The sequence below is a fragment of the Sceloporus occidentalis genome, unplaced genomic scaffold (genome assembly GCF_023333645.1).
Source record: "Sceloporus occidentalis isolate IW3139 unplaced genomic scaffold, rSceOcc1.0.p SCAF_31, whole genome shotgun sequence".
Lineage (NCBI taxonomy): Eukaryota > Metazoa > Chordata > Lepidosauria > Squamata > Phrynosomatidae > Sceloporus > Sceloporus occidentalis.
The window spans coordinates 4,567,214-4,584,459 of NW_028317011.1; the positions used below are offsets into that span (position 1 = coordinate 4,567,214).

General features: G+C 40.4%; 1 protein-coding gene across 1 annotated transcript; it reads left to right on the forward strand.

Moving 5' to 3' along the window:
* Positions 1–2,855: 2,855 nt before the first annotated feature.
* LOC149298754 (carboxypeptidase A1-like) lies at positions 2,856–10,297 on the forward strand. Its single transcript, XM_089487155.1, has 11 exons — positions 2,856–2,920; positions 3,544–3,625; positions 4,986–5,120; positions 6,176–6,274; positions 6,551–6,652; positions 7,279–7,377; positions 7,538–7,648; positions 7,950–8,040; positions 8,763–8,962; positions 9,550–9,634; positions 10,110–10,297. Exons 1-11 carry the CDS (start codon positions 2,856–2,858, stop codon positions 10,295–10,297), a joined length of 1,257 nt encoding a protein of 418 aa, XP_089343281.1.
* Positions 10,298–17,246: the final 6,949 nt, after the last annotated feature.

A 17,246-nucleotide genomic window follows, 5' to 3' on the forward strand; every position in this document is an offset into this window, starting at 1 on the left:
AATTGGGACGTTGTTGAACCTTGCCAATTCAATTTACCCCATCAAATCATACATTTTTTAAAAGTAGACACCCCACGGGCATTTAATATGCCAGTATTTTAACTCTTTCCATGCAAGAATTGTTTTAAGCTAATATGCTAATTTTAGGACTTGCTCACAAAAATATATTTTTTATATATATATATTTATTTTTTTTGTCTTTTTAAAAAAAAAAATTTAACATTTTTTTTCAACTTGGAGGTTCCCCTGATAGTGACATCAGTGGGAAATTATTTTTACATTTTACTAGTTTTTTACTATTTTTTTCTAATTATTATAAATTTTATTTTATTTTTTAATTTATTTTTACTAATCACACTGTGATTAGAAAGCTGGCTTCCATTGACTTGCATGGTGAATGCAGTACCTGTATTCAACCTGCAAGTGGAGCCAAAGTTCTCTAGATGGTCTGGACTGTCTAGCGAACTTTTAAAATTTGTTGGTTCCTGTTACAGGGCAGCGGCCATCTTGCTTGATGGCGAAGATCACTGGCAGCTGCGGCTGCGGCTGCGGCCGCTCTCCGGAGCGGTCACAGCCCATCGAAAGGTAAGTGTTTGGTGTCGCTGGATGCCTCCTGATCGAGGCATTCCAGCGACACCATTTAAGTTTAGGAGGCAATCGCTGATCGCCTCCTAAACGCTTTTAAAACGGGCGTCCGCCGCCATACAAAGTATGGCGGATGTTGACGCCCCGTGGAGGGGCCAGAGATGGCCCCTTCGTTCCGATCGCGGCGTTGCTGAATGCCTCGAGGTCGAGGCATTCAGCAACGTTTTTTGGGTGCAGAAAGCGAAAACAGATCGCTTTCTGCACCCGTTTAAAGACGTGCCGGTCCTGGCACGTCAATTGTCGTAAAGCACATGCTTTTCCGTGTCGTGCCAGGACCGGCAATTGTCGTTAAGGGGTTAAAGAAAAAGTTTTTTTCTTTAAAAAAGCACCAAAAAAACATGCTGCCACTCTGTCCTCCCTCCCCGAGATATGCTACCACTGTGTCCCCCCCCCGAGATATGCTACCACTGTCCCCCCCCGAGATATGCTACCACTGTCCCCCCCCGAGATATGATGCCACTGTCCTCCTCCCCCCCGAGATATGCTGCCACTGTCTTCCTCCCCCCCCCGAGATATGCTGCCACTATCCTCCTCCCCCCCCGAGATATGCTGCCACTGTCCTCCTCCCTCCCCGAGATATGCTGCCACTGTCCTCCTCTGCCCCCCGACTTACCGGAGCTGACTCCCGGGTATCTTGCGAGGCCGGCGGGGGACATCTACGCAATACGCGTATACAACTTCCGGTGCCGGATGTGCCGGCACCGGAAGTTGTTTACGCGTATTGCGTAGATGTCCCCCGCCGGCCCCGCAAGACACCCGGGAGTCTGCTCCGGTAAGTCAGGCGGGGGGCCAGAGGTAAAACGCATCGTGCGGTTAGACAACCGCACGATGCGCTTAGACAACCTCCCGTGCCGGCACCCCCCCCCGTGGGAAGTGCTGGCAGGGGAGGCTGTCTGAGCGTATCGGGGAGTAGGATGCAGGTCCCCTGCATCGCTGCGGGGGATCTGTATCCTAACCCCGCTGCCTGCCCGGCAGGAAAAAAGTGCGGCCTATATTCGAGCCAATACGGTATATATATATATGTTTTTTCAGTGGTATGATTTAATGGTGGAAATTATTAATGCCCCTCCAGTTTGACTGTGGTATCTTGTGTGCCCCCCGAGTCGCCACTACATGCATGGGACTTAAATGAAGAACAGGACACAAGTTACTCTTGTTCTGACCCTGATATAGGCTCAATTTAGATGATGTAAAGTCTTATCTGAGTGGAAAAAAATTATTTTCATAGTAAATTAATAGAATGGATTCCTTAGAATTATGAAATGTGTTACGATTTCTCTCCTATTCTGTTTACCCCCTGGCATCTATTTACGGGAATTGAACCGGCATATCTCTCTGTCCTACGCTAACCTCAACAGATAGTTTCCCAGCGAATAATTACACATGAAAAGATATCAACAGGCCAGACTATAAGCTGTTGGTGTGCTACAGCCCCCATCACCTTAGCCAGTTTGTAGTAAAAAATGAGTTTTCCGTTTCCTGTCAAATTGGGCTAATTGATCATTTTATGGAAACATGTTTGTTCTGGGTAGTATTGATATAGAGATAATGATTTATCCCCAGACCCCTAGCTTGTTAAGCCAGACCCCTAGCTTGTTAAACCAACAGCTTGGCTCATTAAGCCTGACTCTTTAAACCATTACAGGAGCTCTTTGTGGTTTATGCACTATAGTCACAGTTGACTGGAGAGTTTATAGGGGAGTTGTGCTTCAGCTCCTTGACTTCACTATACTTTGAAAGTGCAACCACAGTGGGCATCTGCTGTAAGAAGCTTTTGGCTGGCCCTGTATAATCTGTAGGGCCAGCTAAACCCTTCACTAATCATTAATGGCTGTGTGTTGAGTTATTTTGAGGGGACAGCAAATTTACACTGTTATACAGACCGTACACTCACTACTTTGCATTGTAGCAGAGTGTCATTTCTTCAGCGTAGTCACATGAAAAGATATAATAAAATATTTTCAAAAATGTGAGGGGTGTACTTACTTTTGATACTGTACTATAAAAATACAAATGCATATACAAAAATGCATAAAATAAGAAGTATGACTCATAAAATGTACTGAATGGGGGGGGTTCCTCCAGACACATGGTAAAATGCTGGCATGAATAATAGCCATTGATTCATAATGTCCTTGATACAAATTCAAACACCTTATAAATAAACCGTATCACTTGTGTAAAGTTTTTCATTTGGAAAATTGTTGAATATGAGGATCCTGTTAGTTCTAAGCATTCTGTTGGTTCCAGCCTGGAACCAAAATCTCTATGTTGGGTAAGTTTTGTCTTTGATTTCAATGTCAGGCAGATAAGGGGGATCTTCACATTAAACCACTTGCTATAGTAATGATAGCTATATATATATACACACACACATACAGTACTGTAAATGTGCAAATCATTTTCAACAGGCATGAGATCTGTGACAACAAAGCATTTGTAGGTGATAAAATTATTTATGGAATAAAACCATTGCATATTAAAGATGATCCAGTTATGCCACAACCGGCAATACATTTTATTTGTCCCATCTAGTGCATGTGCTGATATTAAGTAGTCTGCAATTTTCTCGTCAACCAGCATATCATCAGTACAATGTCTCCTATACTCGTCTTCATTGGCATGGTGTTCTAAGCAAGATTATTGAGTAATTTTCTCACTTAATTTATTTTATCTAGACAAATAATTAATCTACGAATAGCAACAATCTTTCAATTGGCTGCATGCCAACAACCCCCCCAGTGCTTCCCGTTAGCAACTGCCTATATGAGAAAAGCTGCCTAAGATGCCAAAAGTGTTAAGCTTTGTACTCTCCCCCCTCCCACCTTTATGTCTGTATATTAGCACTTTATTGCACAAAAAACACTTTATATTTATTTCTTGTTGTTTTTCCCACAGAGATCAGGTTCTGCGTGTACATGCCAGAGACAACATACAGCTGGAGCTTCTAAGGCAACTGGTAGCCACCGAACATTTGCAGGTGCAAGCTTTAATCAATACTTTGATTATATATACCGTATTTTTCGCTCCATAAGACGCAGTTTTTTTCCTCCCAAAGTAGGATGAAAAATCAGCCGCGTCTTATGGAGCGAAGATGCAGGCAGGGAGGGGGGGGGGGCAACGATATACCGTATTGGCTCGAATATAGGCCGCACTTTTTTCCCCCACTTTAAGACTTTAAAGTGGGGGTGCGGCCTATATTCGGGGTCTAGCGCCCGACGCCCGGGACATGCAGTCCCGGGCGCCGGGCAGGCAGCGGGGTTAGGATACAGATCCCCCGCAGCGGTGCAGGGGACCTGCATCCTACTCCCCGATACGCTCAGACAGCCTCCCCTGCCAGCACTTCCCACGGGGGGGGGTGCCGGCACGGGAGGTTGTCTAAGCGCATCGTGCGGATGCGTTTTACCTCTGCACCCCCCGCGGACTTACCGGAGCAGACTCCCGGGTGTCTTGCGGGGTCGGCGGGGGACGTCTACGCAATACAACTTCCGGTGCCGGATGTGCCGCACCGGAAGTTGTATTGCGTAGATGTCCCCCGCCGGCCCCGCAAGACACCCGGGAGTCTGCTCCGGTAAGTTGGGGAGGGGGGGGCAGAGGGGGACAGTGGCAGCGTATCTCGGGGAGGGAGGACAGTGGTAGCATATCTCGGGGAGGGAGGACAGTGGCAGCGTATCTCGGGGAGGGAGGACAGTGGCAGCGTATCTCGGGGAGGGAGGACAGTGGTAGCATATCTCGGGGGGCGGGGGGGGGCAGAGTGGCAGTATGTTTTTTGGTGCTTTTTTAAAGAAAAAAACTTTTTCTTTAAAAAAGCACCAAACTTTTAGGGTGCGGCCTATATACGGGGGCGGCCTATATCCAAGCCAATACGGTACTCACCAAAAGTGTCCCGGACAGTCTCTGTCTCGCTTCGCCGTCCAGGGGAGGTCTTCATCTGGAGACCGCCGCCTCTGTCGCCGCCTCTCCTCTTCTCTGGTCCGTTGCGACGGCTAAGGGCGGACTGGATGGAGAGGACGGGGGGATTTGACGCAAGCGCCGTGTCACGTATGGCGCCGGCGCATGCGCAGTACGGCGCTTGTAGTCCAACTACACTTCCCATCATGTCTGACCAGCTTTTTTCTGTGCAGGCATGACGGGAGGATGATGTCCTTTTTTTATAGCCCATTTTTTAGCTCAAAATATTTTTTCCTTTTTTTTCTCCTCTAAAATCTAGGTGCGTCTTATCAGCAGGTGCGTCTTATAGAGCGAAAAATACGGTATATATATATATACCGGTATATATATATATATATATATATATATATATATAACACTCATTGCAATGTTTTTTTTTCCCAACGCAGATTGACATTTGGCGCAGCCCCACTAAACTTTATCTTTCTATGGACGTGAGAGTTCCTTTCACCAGTCTGCAGGGTGCGAAAGTGTTTTTGGAGTCCAACAATATTCCCTATTCCATTATGATAGAAGATGTGCAGGTACCTTATACTATAGAATAACACTTTTTGTAATTAGCATAACATTACTATATACCAGAGAGACTGAAAAAATGTTGGCTTACTTTAACTCAGTATGTATAGATGTATGGACAAGCATAGTTACTGGACAATTACTGGATCAATATAAAAACACTGGCACTTGTACTGGACGCAGACACTTGTGAATGTTTTTCCAATTCAACCATTTAAGTGGCAGGTAATATATATAATGGGAGGTAACATATTATAAGACAACGCTATATGCTACCTCAAATTACCAATTCTTGCATGTTTAAAATCCAAGACATTACTTTTATGAAACTCTTGACACATTTACAGCTACTTTAAAGCTTATGTTCTTCCTCAACTGGAGGTGCGAAGGTTTGCGTTGATTTGGTCGGGAGTGTTTTTGATGTAGAATTATCAGACTATAATCTATGATTAAGTTAAATATTTACATGCCTTTTGGCATTGAATTGACCCCAAGGTACCTTCTAGGCTGGTCGGGCCAGTGATAGATGTCTGTCGTATTTAAGAATCAAGGGTAAGCTTGTTTGAGCTGGGCCCATCTCACCTGTTGTTTCTGTAAGTCAAATTGTTCTGTACTTTGTTATGTCCTGTCTGCCCATTGTACAGCGCTACGGAATATGATGGCGCTACATAAAACAATATATAGAATAAGCCCCACTTGTTTGCTTTTTTTAATAAACCTGGCAAGAAGGGTGAGCTTAAGTATCAAAGCCAAGAATGAAAAAAAACAACCTGAAAACTCAGTCTCATACATAAATTTATCCCACGAACTCCACACTGATCCCTGACTGAATTTAGTAGGAATTGGCCAGTATCTCAGAGTCTCAGCTAGGTTACCAAACAGCGTTTGTCATTGAAATGCAGCTTGGAAACTAAAGCAATGGGACCAATGAAATGAACAGTTTCTTCATCTGGTTTCTGTAGGAAAATGGACCTTACTACAATTTTACACCAATCTGAAAATCCTATTTATACATTGCTTGTTTATCTCTTTCTTTCACTATTTTCTCTTGATTTGGTAACAGGCATTACTTGACCAGGAGCAGCAGGATATGAAAGCATCCAGGCTACAGGAAAGAAGAACTAACAGTTTCAGCTATTCTACTTATCACACACTGGATGAGGTTGGGATATAGTTATATGCAAATATGCCATAACCAAATATTTAAATAGTAAACATGTTAAGACCACCCTTAAACTTCATGTGAGGTCTGCCCACCTCCCCTATCTTGTTATACACTGTGGACCATACCACCCCCATGCCATGACATTGCAATCTGCATGCTCATATGGGGCATTCTATTGTTTGCTATGGTGAAAAGATCACTTTGCAAACATACCCCATGCCCACTATATACACTAGTCCTTATATTTATTTTTCTGCCCTGTATATGTTTTAGATTTACAGCTGGATTGATAACCTGGTGTCTGAATACCCAAAGCTTGTCAGCAAGATTAATATTGGTCACAGTTCTGAAGGTCGGCCCTTGTATGTCCTAAAGGTAAGAGAACCTGCCCTACACTGGTGCAATTCATGTCACTTTAACTGATCATATATAACATGCATTAGTATTAGAGGTGGGCTTGCTGGCTGGTGGCACAAAGCAAGCCGCGCCTGAGACAAGCCAGATTCTGTCTTGGCCCGTCAAGCCGCATGCGTGCCACGGTGGACTAAATTGCAATATAAGCATATGTTTGAGACAACATCTTAAAAGAATGAAATAGTCGGAACCAAGCCAGCCCCAGCTCGCAGTCCTCCACTCGTAGCCATTGCCAGCTTTACCAACTACAATTAACACAGAGCTTTATGTTATATGAGAAATCATAAGAAAATAAAACAATTGCTATCTATGTTCAAGTTAAAATAAGACATACATGTAACATACATATAACTATGGTTTGTTTCATCACAGCTCACTTTCTAATGTAGTGAGTTATGTTGGGTTTATATTAACTTGAATAGAATATAAGCATCAGCTCTATGTTTATAAGACTGTTGTCTTGTGTCTCATCTTGTAACTTGTAAGTATGATTTTTTTAACATTGGCAAAGTTGATGCTCCGTGCTAAAAATTTTGCAGTTATGAGTAACTTAAGAATTTGACACTACTATTTACTGGTTGTTTCAGTTCAGCACTGGAGACAATAAACCAGCGATCTGGATTGACAATGGTATTCATGCTCGAGAGTGGATTACACCAGCCACCGGTATCTGGACTGCTAAAAAGGTTATGAACAAAAGCCAGTGAATAGATTTGTTTTGCTAATCTCTATGCAATGTATGCATTTGTGATTCTAAATCACAATATATACCTAGATGTACACATCTTCCTAAAGTTTTTGGTTCAAAGCCCCAAAGCAATATATTTTTTTTATTGTTTATTACAGATCGCAAGCAGCTATGGCAAAGACTCGCTAGTGACAGATATTATAGAACAACTTGACATCTTTCTACTCATTGTCACAAACCCAGATGGCTATTCATATACTCACTCTACGGTAAAGTGTTGTCATTCTAAAAGAGACCTCTTTCTAGATTCAATCCTATCCTTCTACCCACCTTCCTCCCATAGGGATTCAAATGTTACATATCTTTTTGTCTTAATCTGCACGTTTCTGCCTGGAATTTTTAAAATGTATTCAAAACTTGTCTCAATTGGAATTTTTTTAAATACATATGTCCATATTGGCATAAGGGTGTTGTATTTGATATTGGTATACAACATACCATTCCCAAGAGCTACCATATGATCATTAACTAAATGGTTACAGCTGTGTCTTTGATGTTTATGTTCTTTAGAATCGCATGTGGCGGAAGACCAGGTCCATTAACGTGGGCTCTCAGTGTGTTGGTGTGGATCCAAACAGGAACTGGAATGCTGGATTTGGAGGTGCAACAATACAGTATATATATATATATATATATAATGTCCAAAATTAACAATTGCACACCAATCACCACCTTTTTAGCCCGGTGCCAAGTAGCTGCAACAGCAAATCATAAAACATCCAAAAATAGTTACCGGCACTCCAGGGACTTCTTTAAATAATCACTCCAGAAACTGCAGTTTTCCAATCAACGTTTCAGTCTATTTATTAGACTTTCATCAGGACATCCTGATGAAAGTCTAATAAATAGACTGAAACGTTGAGTGATTATTTAAAGAAGTCCCTGGAGTGCCGGTAACTATTTTTGGATGTTTTATATATATATATATATATATATATATATATATATACTTGTGTGAAAACCATAATCTTAATAGATTGAATAGGCTAGTGCAACAATTTCATATGTATGCATAAAATGAAAGTGTGTTTACCAGAAACTCAGAAAAGGCGATAAAGTAATAATACGATAGGAGTGATTAAACACTACTTTTTTTCTTTCACCAATTTTACATTTCACAATAATAACTGAGGAAATCACAGTTGAGGTTTGAAAAAGTTGTTGTAGGAGTTGTGTATGGGATATAATATTCCAATAATAGTATAACCGCATATGATATGGAAGTAAAAAGATCAGGTTCTACAGGGTTCTAGCAAACACTGTTTAGCTGGCAAATATGTATTTCTTAAACAATATAGCATGTATGGTATTTTTCTTGATCAGGTCCTGGTTCCTCCAGTAATCCATGCGCTGAAACATATCATGGAGCCTATCCTCACTCCGAGCCAGAAATTAAATCAGTAGCTGACTTTATTTTGGACCATGGGAATGTTAAGGCCCTACTCACCATCCACAGTTACTCTCAGATGCTTTTATTTCCATATGGATATACTAATTCACTTGCCCCTGACCATGATGAGTTGGTAAGAGTATGACAAGTGATATATTTCCTCGCAGAATGTTTGCACAGTTTAATCTATTTTGGGCATTGTAAGTGTAAGAACATCATGGGCTGTTACATAGACTGCGTCATGAATCTGCTTTATTAAATTCAAACACAATGACTGCTCCCTGCTACACAGACTCCAATATACTGATGACCACTCAATCATTTATATATCACGCTCAGCCTAACACACAGTATTCCTAATCAAAACAGATACGCAAACATACACATCTCTGCCACACACATAGACTAGATTTCCATTTCACAGCATGACCACTCTTCTCACTTTCTATGAAAATCATTTAGTCGTGTAACATAATCTGAATATATATATATATATATATATATATATACTGTCGATATCTCTTAGCACCACATGTATAAAACTAGTGTGTATTTGAGGGAATGGAAAGAGCAACACAATTCTATTCAATGTGTTTATCTTTGTAGCTGTAAGATTAATGATGGTAAAATATATCTCATATATATTTCCCCTTTTTGGAAGGCTTTGCCTATATTACTTTTTACATAAATTACATCTAATTAAACATATTCTGTTTACAGAATGAGTTGGCCAAAAAAGCAGCAACCGCTTTATCTTCATTGTATAGGACCAGATACACCTATGGAACAACTATAGCTACTATATGTAAGTACATACATATTCTATAAATATATTAATTAAGACTGTATGTAGCTAACAGGTGATGAATCTTCATCTTCCCAAAAAAAGAAAATGTTCTTATTATTTTTCGAAATTGTTAATGTATTAAATCTGTTGCCAATTATATACAGTGCTGTTCATATCCAGTATTAGTGCTTCCATTTTGACCTAGTCTGAAATACTATTTCTTTTCATTCTCTTATCCCATACATTTCATTGAATCTGATATGTCCAAGTTAATTAAGTAAATTATCGTGAAACAACGTATTAAAAGAAAAAGCCGGTGCAGAGAGAAAATAATCCTAAAATCATTTATCTATTATTGATGCATTTTACACAGTTTTAACAATCACAAAAATGTTGACCAGAGGACAGCCTTAATGACACACAAATGTCGATTATGTTGGCCATAATTCTGTCTTTATGGATAATGCTTTCATTTGACTTTGCCACTCTCTAGATCAAGCAGATGGTACAACCACTGACTGGGGCTACGATAACGGGATTAAGTACTCCTACACTTTTGAGTTAAGAGACACTGGGAAATATGGTTTTATTCTACCTGCCAGTCAGATCATCCCAACTGCTGAAGAGACATGGTTGGCCCTCGTGGAAATAATGAAACATGTTAAAGACCATCCATACTAACCGACCAGAAGATTCTCAGTTATGAAAATATCTTTTGAAAAAACTGTAGCACAATAAAAGAATCTATATTAATTTGTTGATTCATTAAGTATAACTTATTTTTCCTGATTTCTGTAATTGATCAAGCATGCATTCTAATATATTTCAAGCCCTTGATTGTTATTTTTGAGTAATGTTGTTTACTGAGAGGGTGGTGGATAAGTGCAACAGCATTCCAGCAGAAGTGATAGAGGCTAATACAGTGAGGGGATTTCAACATGCATGGGATAGGCGTATGGCTCCTAAATGGGCCAAATGGGTAAAAGGGAAAAATTCCAGGTACATTTTGCTACCAGGTAGGCACATAATACTGGGGACTGAGCTATATATCCCCTTTGTGACAACGGCTGATTTTATTTTTTGTACCCTTTGTGTTCGTGCTGTTTTAACATTTCTGCGGTGCTCGTGTTTAGCTGAACCCACACAAGTTATATATTGTTTTTTTCAGGACAAGAAGGGCTTTTATTCTTTTTTGATTGAATCATATAATTTACTATAAAAAAGTATTAAATATGGTGAAAAATTTAGAAAAAAATGACTTTACTCATCTATAAAAGCTCATGGAAAAATCTGCTAAAAAGATTCTACTGTTCGTCCTGAGTTTAGAAATACCCAATGTTTTTATGTTTTTTTCTGCACATTATGGGGCAATAAGTACAAGTAGCGTTTTGCTATTTCAAAAACATTTTTTCCAAATCTGGTAATTGTTCCCCCAATGTGCCATTTCAGGTATCTTTGAAGCCGGCCAATGCAATTTAGCCCATCAAACCATATATTTTCCATGTTGCAGACACAAGGCAGTTTATTTCAAACATGCATTGCAGCTAGGGTAAGCTCGTACTCATACATGTCTTAACATTTCCCCACATATCCTGACTCTCAGTCAGTCTGGTATGTTAAGCATCATAGAACGTGAGTACTCAACTGGAGTTCCAAAGGTAAGTTTTATCAATATGGATTGGCACTGCAACTGCTGTGGAATGAGAATCTCATGATTCTCGGCCATCCATTTGGTTGGCTGAACATCATGATAAATGTTATAACAGCACTTTGAGTGCCAAACGTTAGCCACAACTGCCGCAAAACTACTAAGATGAACACCATAGGAGTTATAGACTGGAATAGTTGTGGATAATCTATACCTACCCAGATATTGTAAACTATAATCTCACGTTCTCATGTTGCGCTACTACTACTACTACTACTACTGCTACATATACTTTTTCCTATTAATGGATAACTAACATTCGCCTCCCACCAGGAAACCACTCTCCTGAGCCAACAAAATTAGGCAATTGATAGGATGTAAGGGGGTATTGGGGTGGAAGAGGCGAGAAGTGAGGAGGATATTTTGCCCCCCCCTCAGATGCTCATGGATACACATCTCCTGGACATAAAACCACAAATAGAAGATGAGGTACCTTTTGGGGAGTTAATTGCTGAAGACCTGGAGGGAGGTGTTGTGAAAAAACACAGGTTTATCCATAACATCTTCATATGTAGGTTTAAGAATAAACAAGATTTTGATAGAGCTACAATCACTAGACATACACACATGAGGCAGCATCCTCTGGGAAAGTTTGATGATGGTGTTTCAGACCATGCTACTAATTTCAATATAAGACAAATACAACATTAGTAAAACGCAGAAGACATGGTTGGATGAGTTTGGCGTGGAAGAACTTGACCGGCCCTGACCTCAATCCCATTGAGCACCTTTTGGATGAAGTGGAACAGAGATTACAAGCCAGGCCTTCCCATCCAACATCAGTGCCTGGCCTCGCAAATGCTCTACTGGATAAATAAAAAAATACTTTTGTTCATATAGTGTACTTTTTCACAGCAATGAAGTTGTGTAGGTAAACAGCAGCGTTGCTGAGGTAATGGGAGTCTGAATACTCTAACAATACTGATTGAAAATAAACAGAGTAACAATGTAAACCTCTATACACTTGCCACATGTTGATCACAACGGAATTAATGGAGGCCATCATGATTATTATCATTGAAATAAATGCTTCTCTTTATTTAAGAAACAAAACATATGAGATGATGATGTCATCTTCAAATTCTCCTTTTAGCTGGCTGCTGGCTACTGTGTGTGACCTTGGCAGGAACTTGAGGGTCTGCGCCAATGTCACATTCGCAGAATAGGGGGAGGATTGTGCCTACCGCTGATTCGTCTGCTACCATACAAGTATCTCTCGTTCCAGGGCTACCAGGCTAAGATTTATACCATGGCGGTACTGCTGCACCCCCTTTGATGACTGTGTTTCTACCTTTCATGCACCAGTTGAATAAGGATCTATTCTCTGTCAAGGATGCTTGGTGGAGTAGGTGGAACAGTCATTGGTGACATTTTGTGTGGCTGCTGGTGTAGCTGTGGCAGAGGGTGGTGCATAGGTAGATGCTGCAGAGGTGACTAGTGGTGTAGCTATGGCTGCTGCTATGGATGCTGCAGAAGTGGCTGGTGGTGTAGCTGTGGTAATTGCTGCTACAGAGTTGGCTGGTGGTGAAGCTGTGGCTGCAACTGGGGGCATAAAAGGGAAAAGGTGGGAATAGGTAAGGTCAGTGGTCCATTGCCAAAATATAAACTACTTGCCATCTTGGTGATCGTTGCTCTGGCAGTTTACATCTGGCCTTTGGGTTCATAGTAGTGTAAGTCCTCTCCTACATCAAGGATGGACATGTGAGAGAGAGATTTGTGGCTGTCAGGCATGCTAGGTGGTAGCCACCCACATGACAGGCTGCTGTAGTGGTGGTGGTAATGGTGGAGATGCCCAGTTTCTGGAAACAGTTTAATTTACTGTTCAGTGCTCTACTCCTATAGCCACTGTGTCAAACCCCTTCTGTTTCTTTCTCTCTATCTAATTATCCTCGGATCCTTAGTCCTGTGTTGGAGCTCAACAAACACCCACACACAGGTCATTGTCTAACAGTTTTGCAGGATTTTTTATAGCTTATTTGGAAAGGTGGTTGCATGTTTCCCATCCCAGGATTGGATATAATCAGCATCTCCCAGGGCTGATTTTTTAGTTTTCCTTTAGTGGTTAAGTGGTTTGGCTGTTCTCACTGTGCACATTGTGGTATAATTATGTGGAAAGGTTGTTTACTGCCAGGGCCGTAAGAAGGGTGAGGTGAGAGAGGCACTCGCCTTGGGTGCAGCTGTGAGGGGGCGCACAGCCTCCTGACCAGCAGCTGCAGCCTGCAGGACTAGTTGAGAAGATCACGGATCTCTTTTACCAGCCCAACATTAAGGTAGCCATCTAAACGCATGGGTACACTGGGTAGTGAATTGCTGCCAGAAATATTTTTCACAACGAAGCCTCTATAAAAACAATAGCACATCTATAGGGAAGAGCAGAGAGACTGCCTCCCCTGGGCCGAGGCAGCTGGAGTTGTGTTAGGGTAGTGTGTGTGTGTTTATGGGCAGGTGTGTGTGTAGGCAGCGTGTATGGGCAGTCATGTGTAAGGGCAGTGTATGTGTATATGTGTGTTTACTGGTACACAATAGAAACCCTATTGGACAGGTTTCTAATTCATTCATTCATTCAGATTTTAGGGTTGAATTGCAATCTAAAGAATCTAGGGCTCAATTCAATGACTTGACAAAATCAATTATTAGTCTGAAAATACAGAACATAGCTCATTAAAATCTGAATGAATGAATGAATTAATTAATTAATTAGAAACCTGTCCAATAGGGTTTCTATTGTGTACCAGTTCATTTTGATGATTATTGGTGGATGTTGGTTGCCAGGTGAAGCCTGGTTATCTGTAACCAGAATGCAACACATTAGAGGGCGTGAGATGGTTCTTTTAATGCAAAATCCTATACAGTAAGGTTTTTTTTTGTTTGTTTAAAGATAATACATGTGCTGCAGGTTTAACGTTTGTCAAAAACAAAATTAAACGTTTGGGGCAAAACAGTTTGCTTGATTAGTTCACCCATAATAGTACTATATTAGATGTCTTATCTACAATTTGCACTCGTGTGGGAAATAAGCAAGTTGTGGCTTTGCACTTGGCTTGCAAATTCTAGTGGCCTTGTTACTGCAGGTCATGAAAACAAGTTACTAACTGATAAATGAATAAACCTCTTTAATTTTCCAATACAACATCTGCAATCAGACATCACTTTATGTCACAAGACAAAAGTACAGGGAGAAATCATATTGATTCATACCCTGTGAGTGATTGTTTGCTTAGAAGAGCAGATACTATGTGACCTCTGTACTTCACATGGGAACACTTAATGCTGTTTCTGTAAAAAACATGCCAATCATACCCAGTGTCACGGTCAGGACTACTTGCCAAGCCGTGACTGTGTGGAGGGCGTGGGCATGAAGGGGTTAATAGCACCAGGCCTCTGGATTTACTAACTTGACCCCTTAACAAGGCATAAGCTACACCAAATTAACCCCCAAATCCTGCCTGTATCCCCCCAGGTAGTCTGCCACCACGATTTTGATACCGGATTCGTGAGAAATCCGAATTAGAACCTTTGTCTCTCTATATATATATATATTAACCCACCCCGGGCAACCAACATATATATATCCCGTAGAACTTAATAACAATACGGTAACGTGTTATCCTCTCTTAGGGTTTGTGGATATCAATACTAGAGCCCAAAGACAGACTTGGATTTTGAATATTTTAATAACAAAAAGACAAAGATTACACGGTGCCACAATTACAAAAACAAGACATACAAAATAAAAATAAAACAGCAAACAGTTCTTAAAAACAATGGGACTTAAACACAGGACCCTCACTCACGAGGTCGCTGCATTGTCCCTAAATCAGACTTTTGCAAGCAAACGCCCCTCTGACCACATGACTGATTATATGACACCATCCCCAAGAATCGGGTCCCATCTTTGATGTGCCAATAAGTTATGGTGGGGTAAAGGTGATGGAAACCCCTCCACTTAAGATAGGAATGGAATTCCTATAACTAAGGATCCTTATCTGTTAGGCCATGAATCACCACAGGGGTCCTTCGGGGAGATGACACCTCTAGCCAGAACAGATACAGAGGGCATTCACAAAGAAACACATTTAATCAACCTCAGATTAACTCATTGAATGCTTAAACAAAGAAACTAACCACCTCTGCTGGGTTACCCTTCCATGCATCCACTACGTTATATGAGTTAATCATGACACCCAGTGATCTCAATGTTTTACAGCTAAAGTGGTATCTATGGTGGATGTGCAAAAAAGAAAATGTTTCTTATGCTGTAAACTCTTAGCTTTTCTTTCAGTCCCTCCAGCTGTTTAGAGTTTATGCCTTCATAGCTGTTCTAGATAAAATCCAACCCTAAAAAAAAAGATCATATTCACCTTGGGATATCACTTAAGGTACCGAACAGCACTTCATGTGCGGCAAACTCAGTGGTATCGTTTGCAACCGCATACCAGTACATTTTTGGGCCACATATAAGAGAAAGCATGCTTACTGTATGTGAGATTATTAGGAGAGATTAAATAAAATGTTCAACCAATAGTGTTACCAATTATATGTTCAGGGTTTTCATAAATCCTTTTCCACTTGTCTATGTGAACAGATTTCTCTGTCATAGTGCCTCGAACATAGTTTAATGGCCCTTCTGTTTGTTTACACAAAATAAATGTTATCTGCCACTTGGACATTGAGGCAGGTGCAAAAAAGAAGGTAGGGCCATGTCACCAAGCCAACATCTCCAACATTGCACTTAGTATCTGGTTAAAGAATTTTCACACAGGGTACCGAGTATGTGTCAACTCTCATAGAAATCGTAGTCAGGATGCTGGATGTTCCGCAACTATCCCTGTGGCCCCCATAGAATAGGGCTGGGGGATCTGGTGCTCATTGTAGCCCTTAATGGACACGTTTGTTTTCACTGTTTCTCTTTTTTCACATTGAGGCACTGAACTTGGGGCTTCAAAAACAAAAAAACAAAAAAGTGTCTGCTGTAATATGTCCTCAAATCCCGTCAGTTGGTGCTGGAGAACGCTTTCAGGCTACATTCCTGCTAATGCATGGGAGATTAGGATTTCAATTGGTTGGAGTCAAAAATGTATGGCCGCAAGCACATCGATTTAATGTGAGAGTGCTCCAAATGATGGGTATTTTAATGCCCAAACAAAGTTTATAAAGACCTCAAATGGGATATCTAGCCATAGTGCACTGCTTACAAAAATTAACAAATAATATTATTAAATTATTAAAAAATAAAGAAAAATGAAAAAATATTAAAAGTGTAAAAAATTAAATAAAAAGTACACAAAATAATCACCTGTACCACCCAGTACCCCTCCTCTAACAAATCAAGAACATATAAAAAATATTGCACATTTTTTTAAAATGCATCCCCAAAACATACAAAAACCTGTGAGGATCTATGAGCACTATTGGAGTTAGTGCTTCAGAACCCCAAATTTGAAAATATTATGCCCACTTTTTAATATTTGCCCTATAACTGACAAAATAAATAAAAATCTACATTTATGAGTGGTATCTCAATATATTTTAAGAGGTAAAACTGTAAAAAAATTATTTCAAAAGTTTTTAATTTTTAATATTTGTTTCATAGGAAATGCTGAAATATAAAGCTGAATATTCAAAAAAAAAAAGCCCTATTTGTCCTGAAAAATCAATATGTAATCTGTATGGGTATATTAAATGAGGAAGAGAGAAATTAAAGTTAAACAAGGACATAATAGAAAATAAATTATTGTCCTGTTTCCATGACAGGTGCAGAATTTAGCCAGCAACTTCCGTTAAATGCTTTCTTTAACAGAGTAACAAGAATCGGTATTTTGCATTCCTTTACTTTACGTAGATATGCCTTATTGGGACATTGTATTTGGGTTTATAAATAGGGCTCTGTACACATTGCATTATATGCAGTTTATTGTTAGA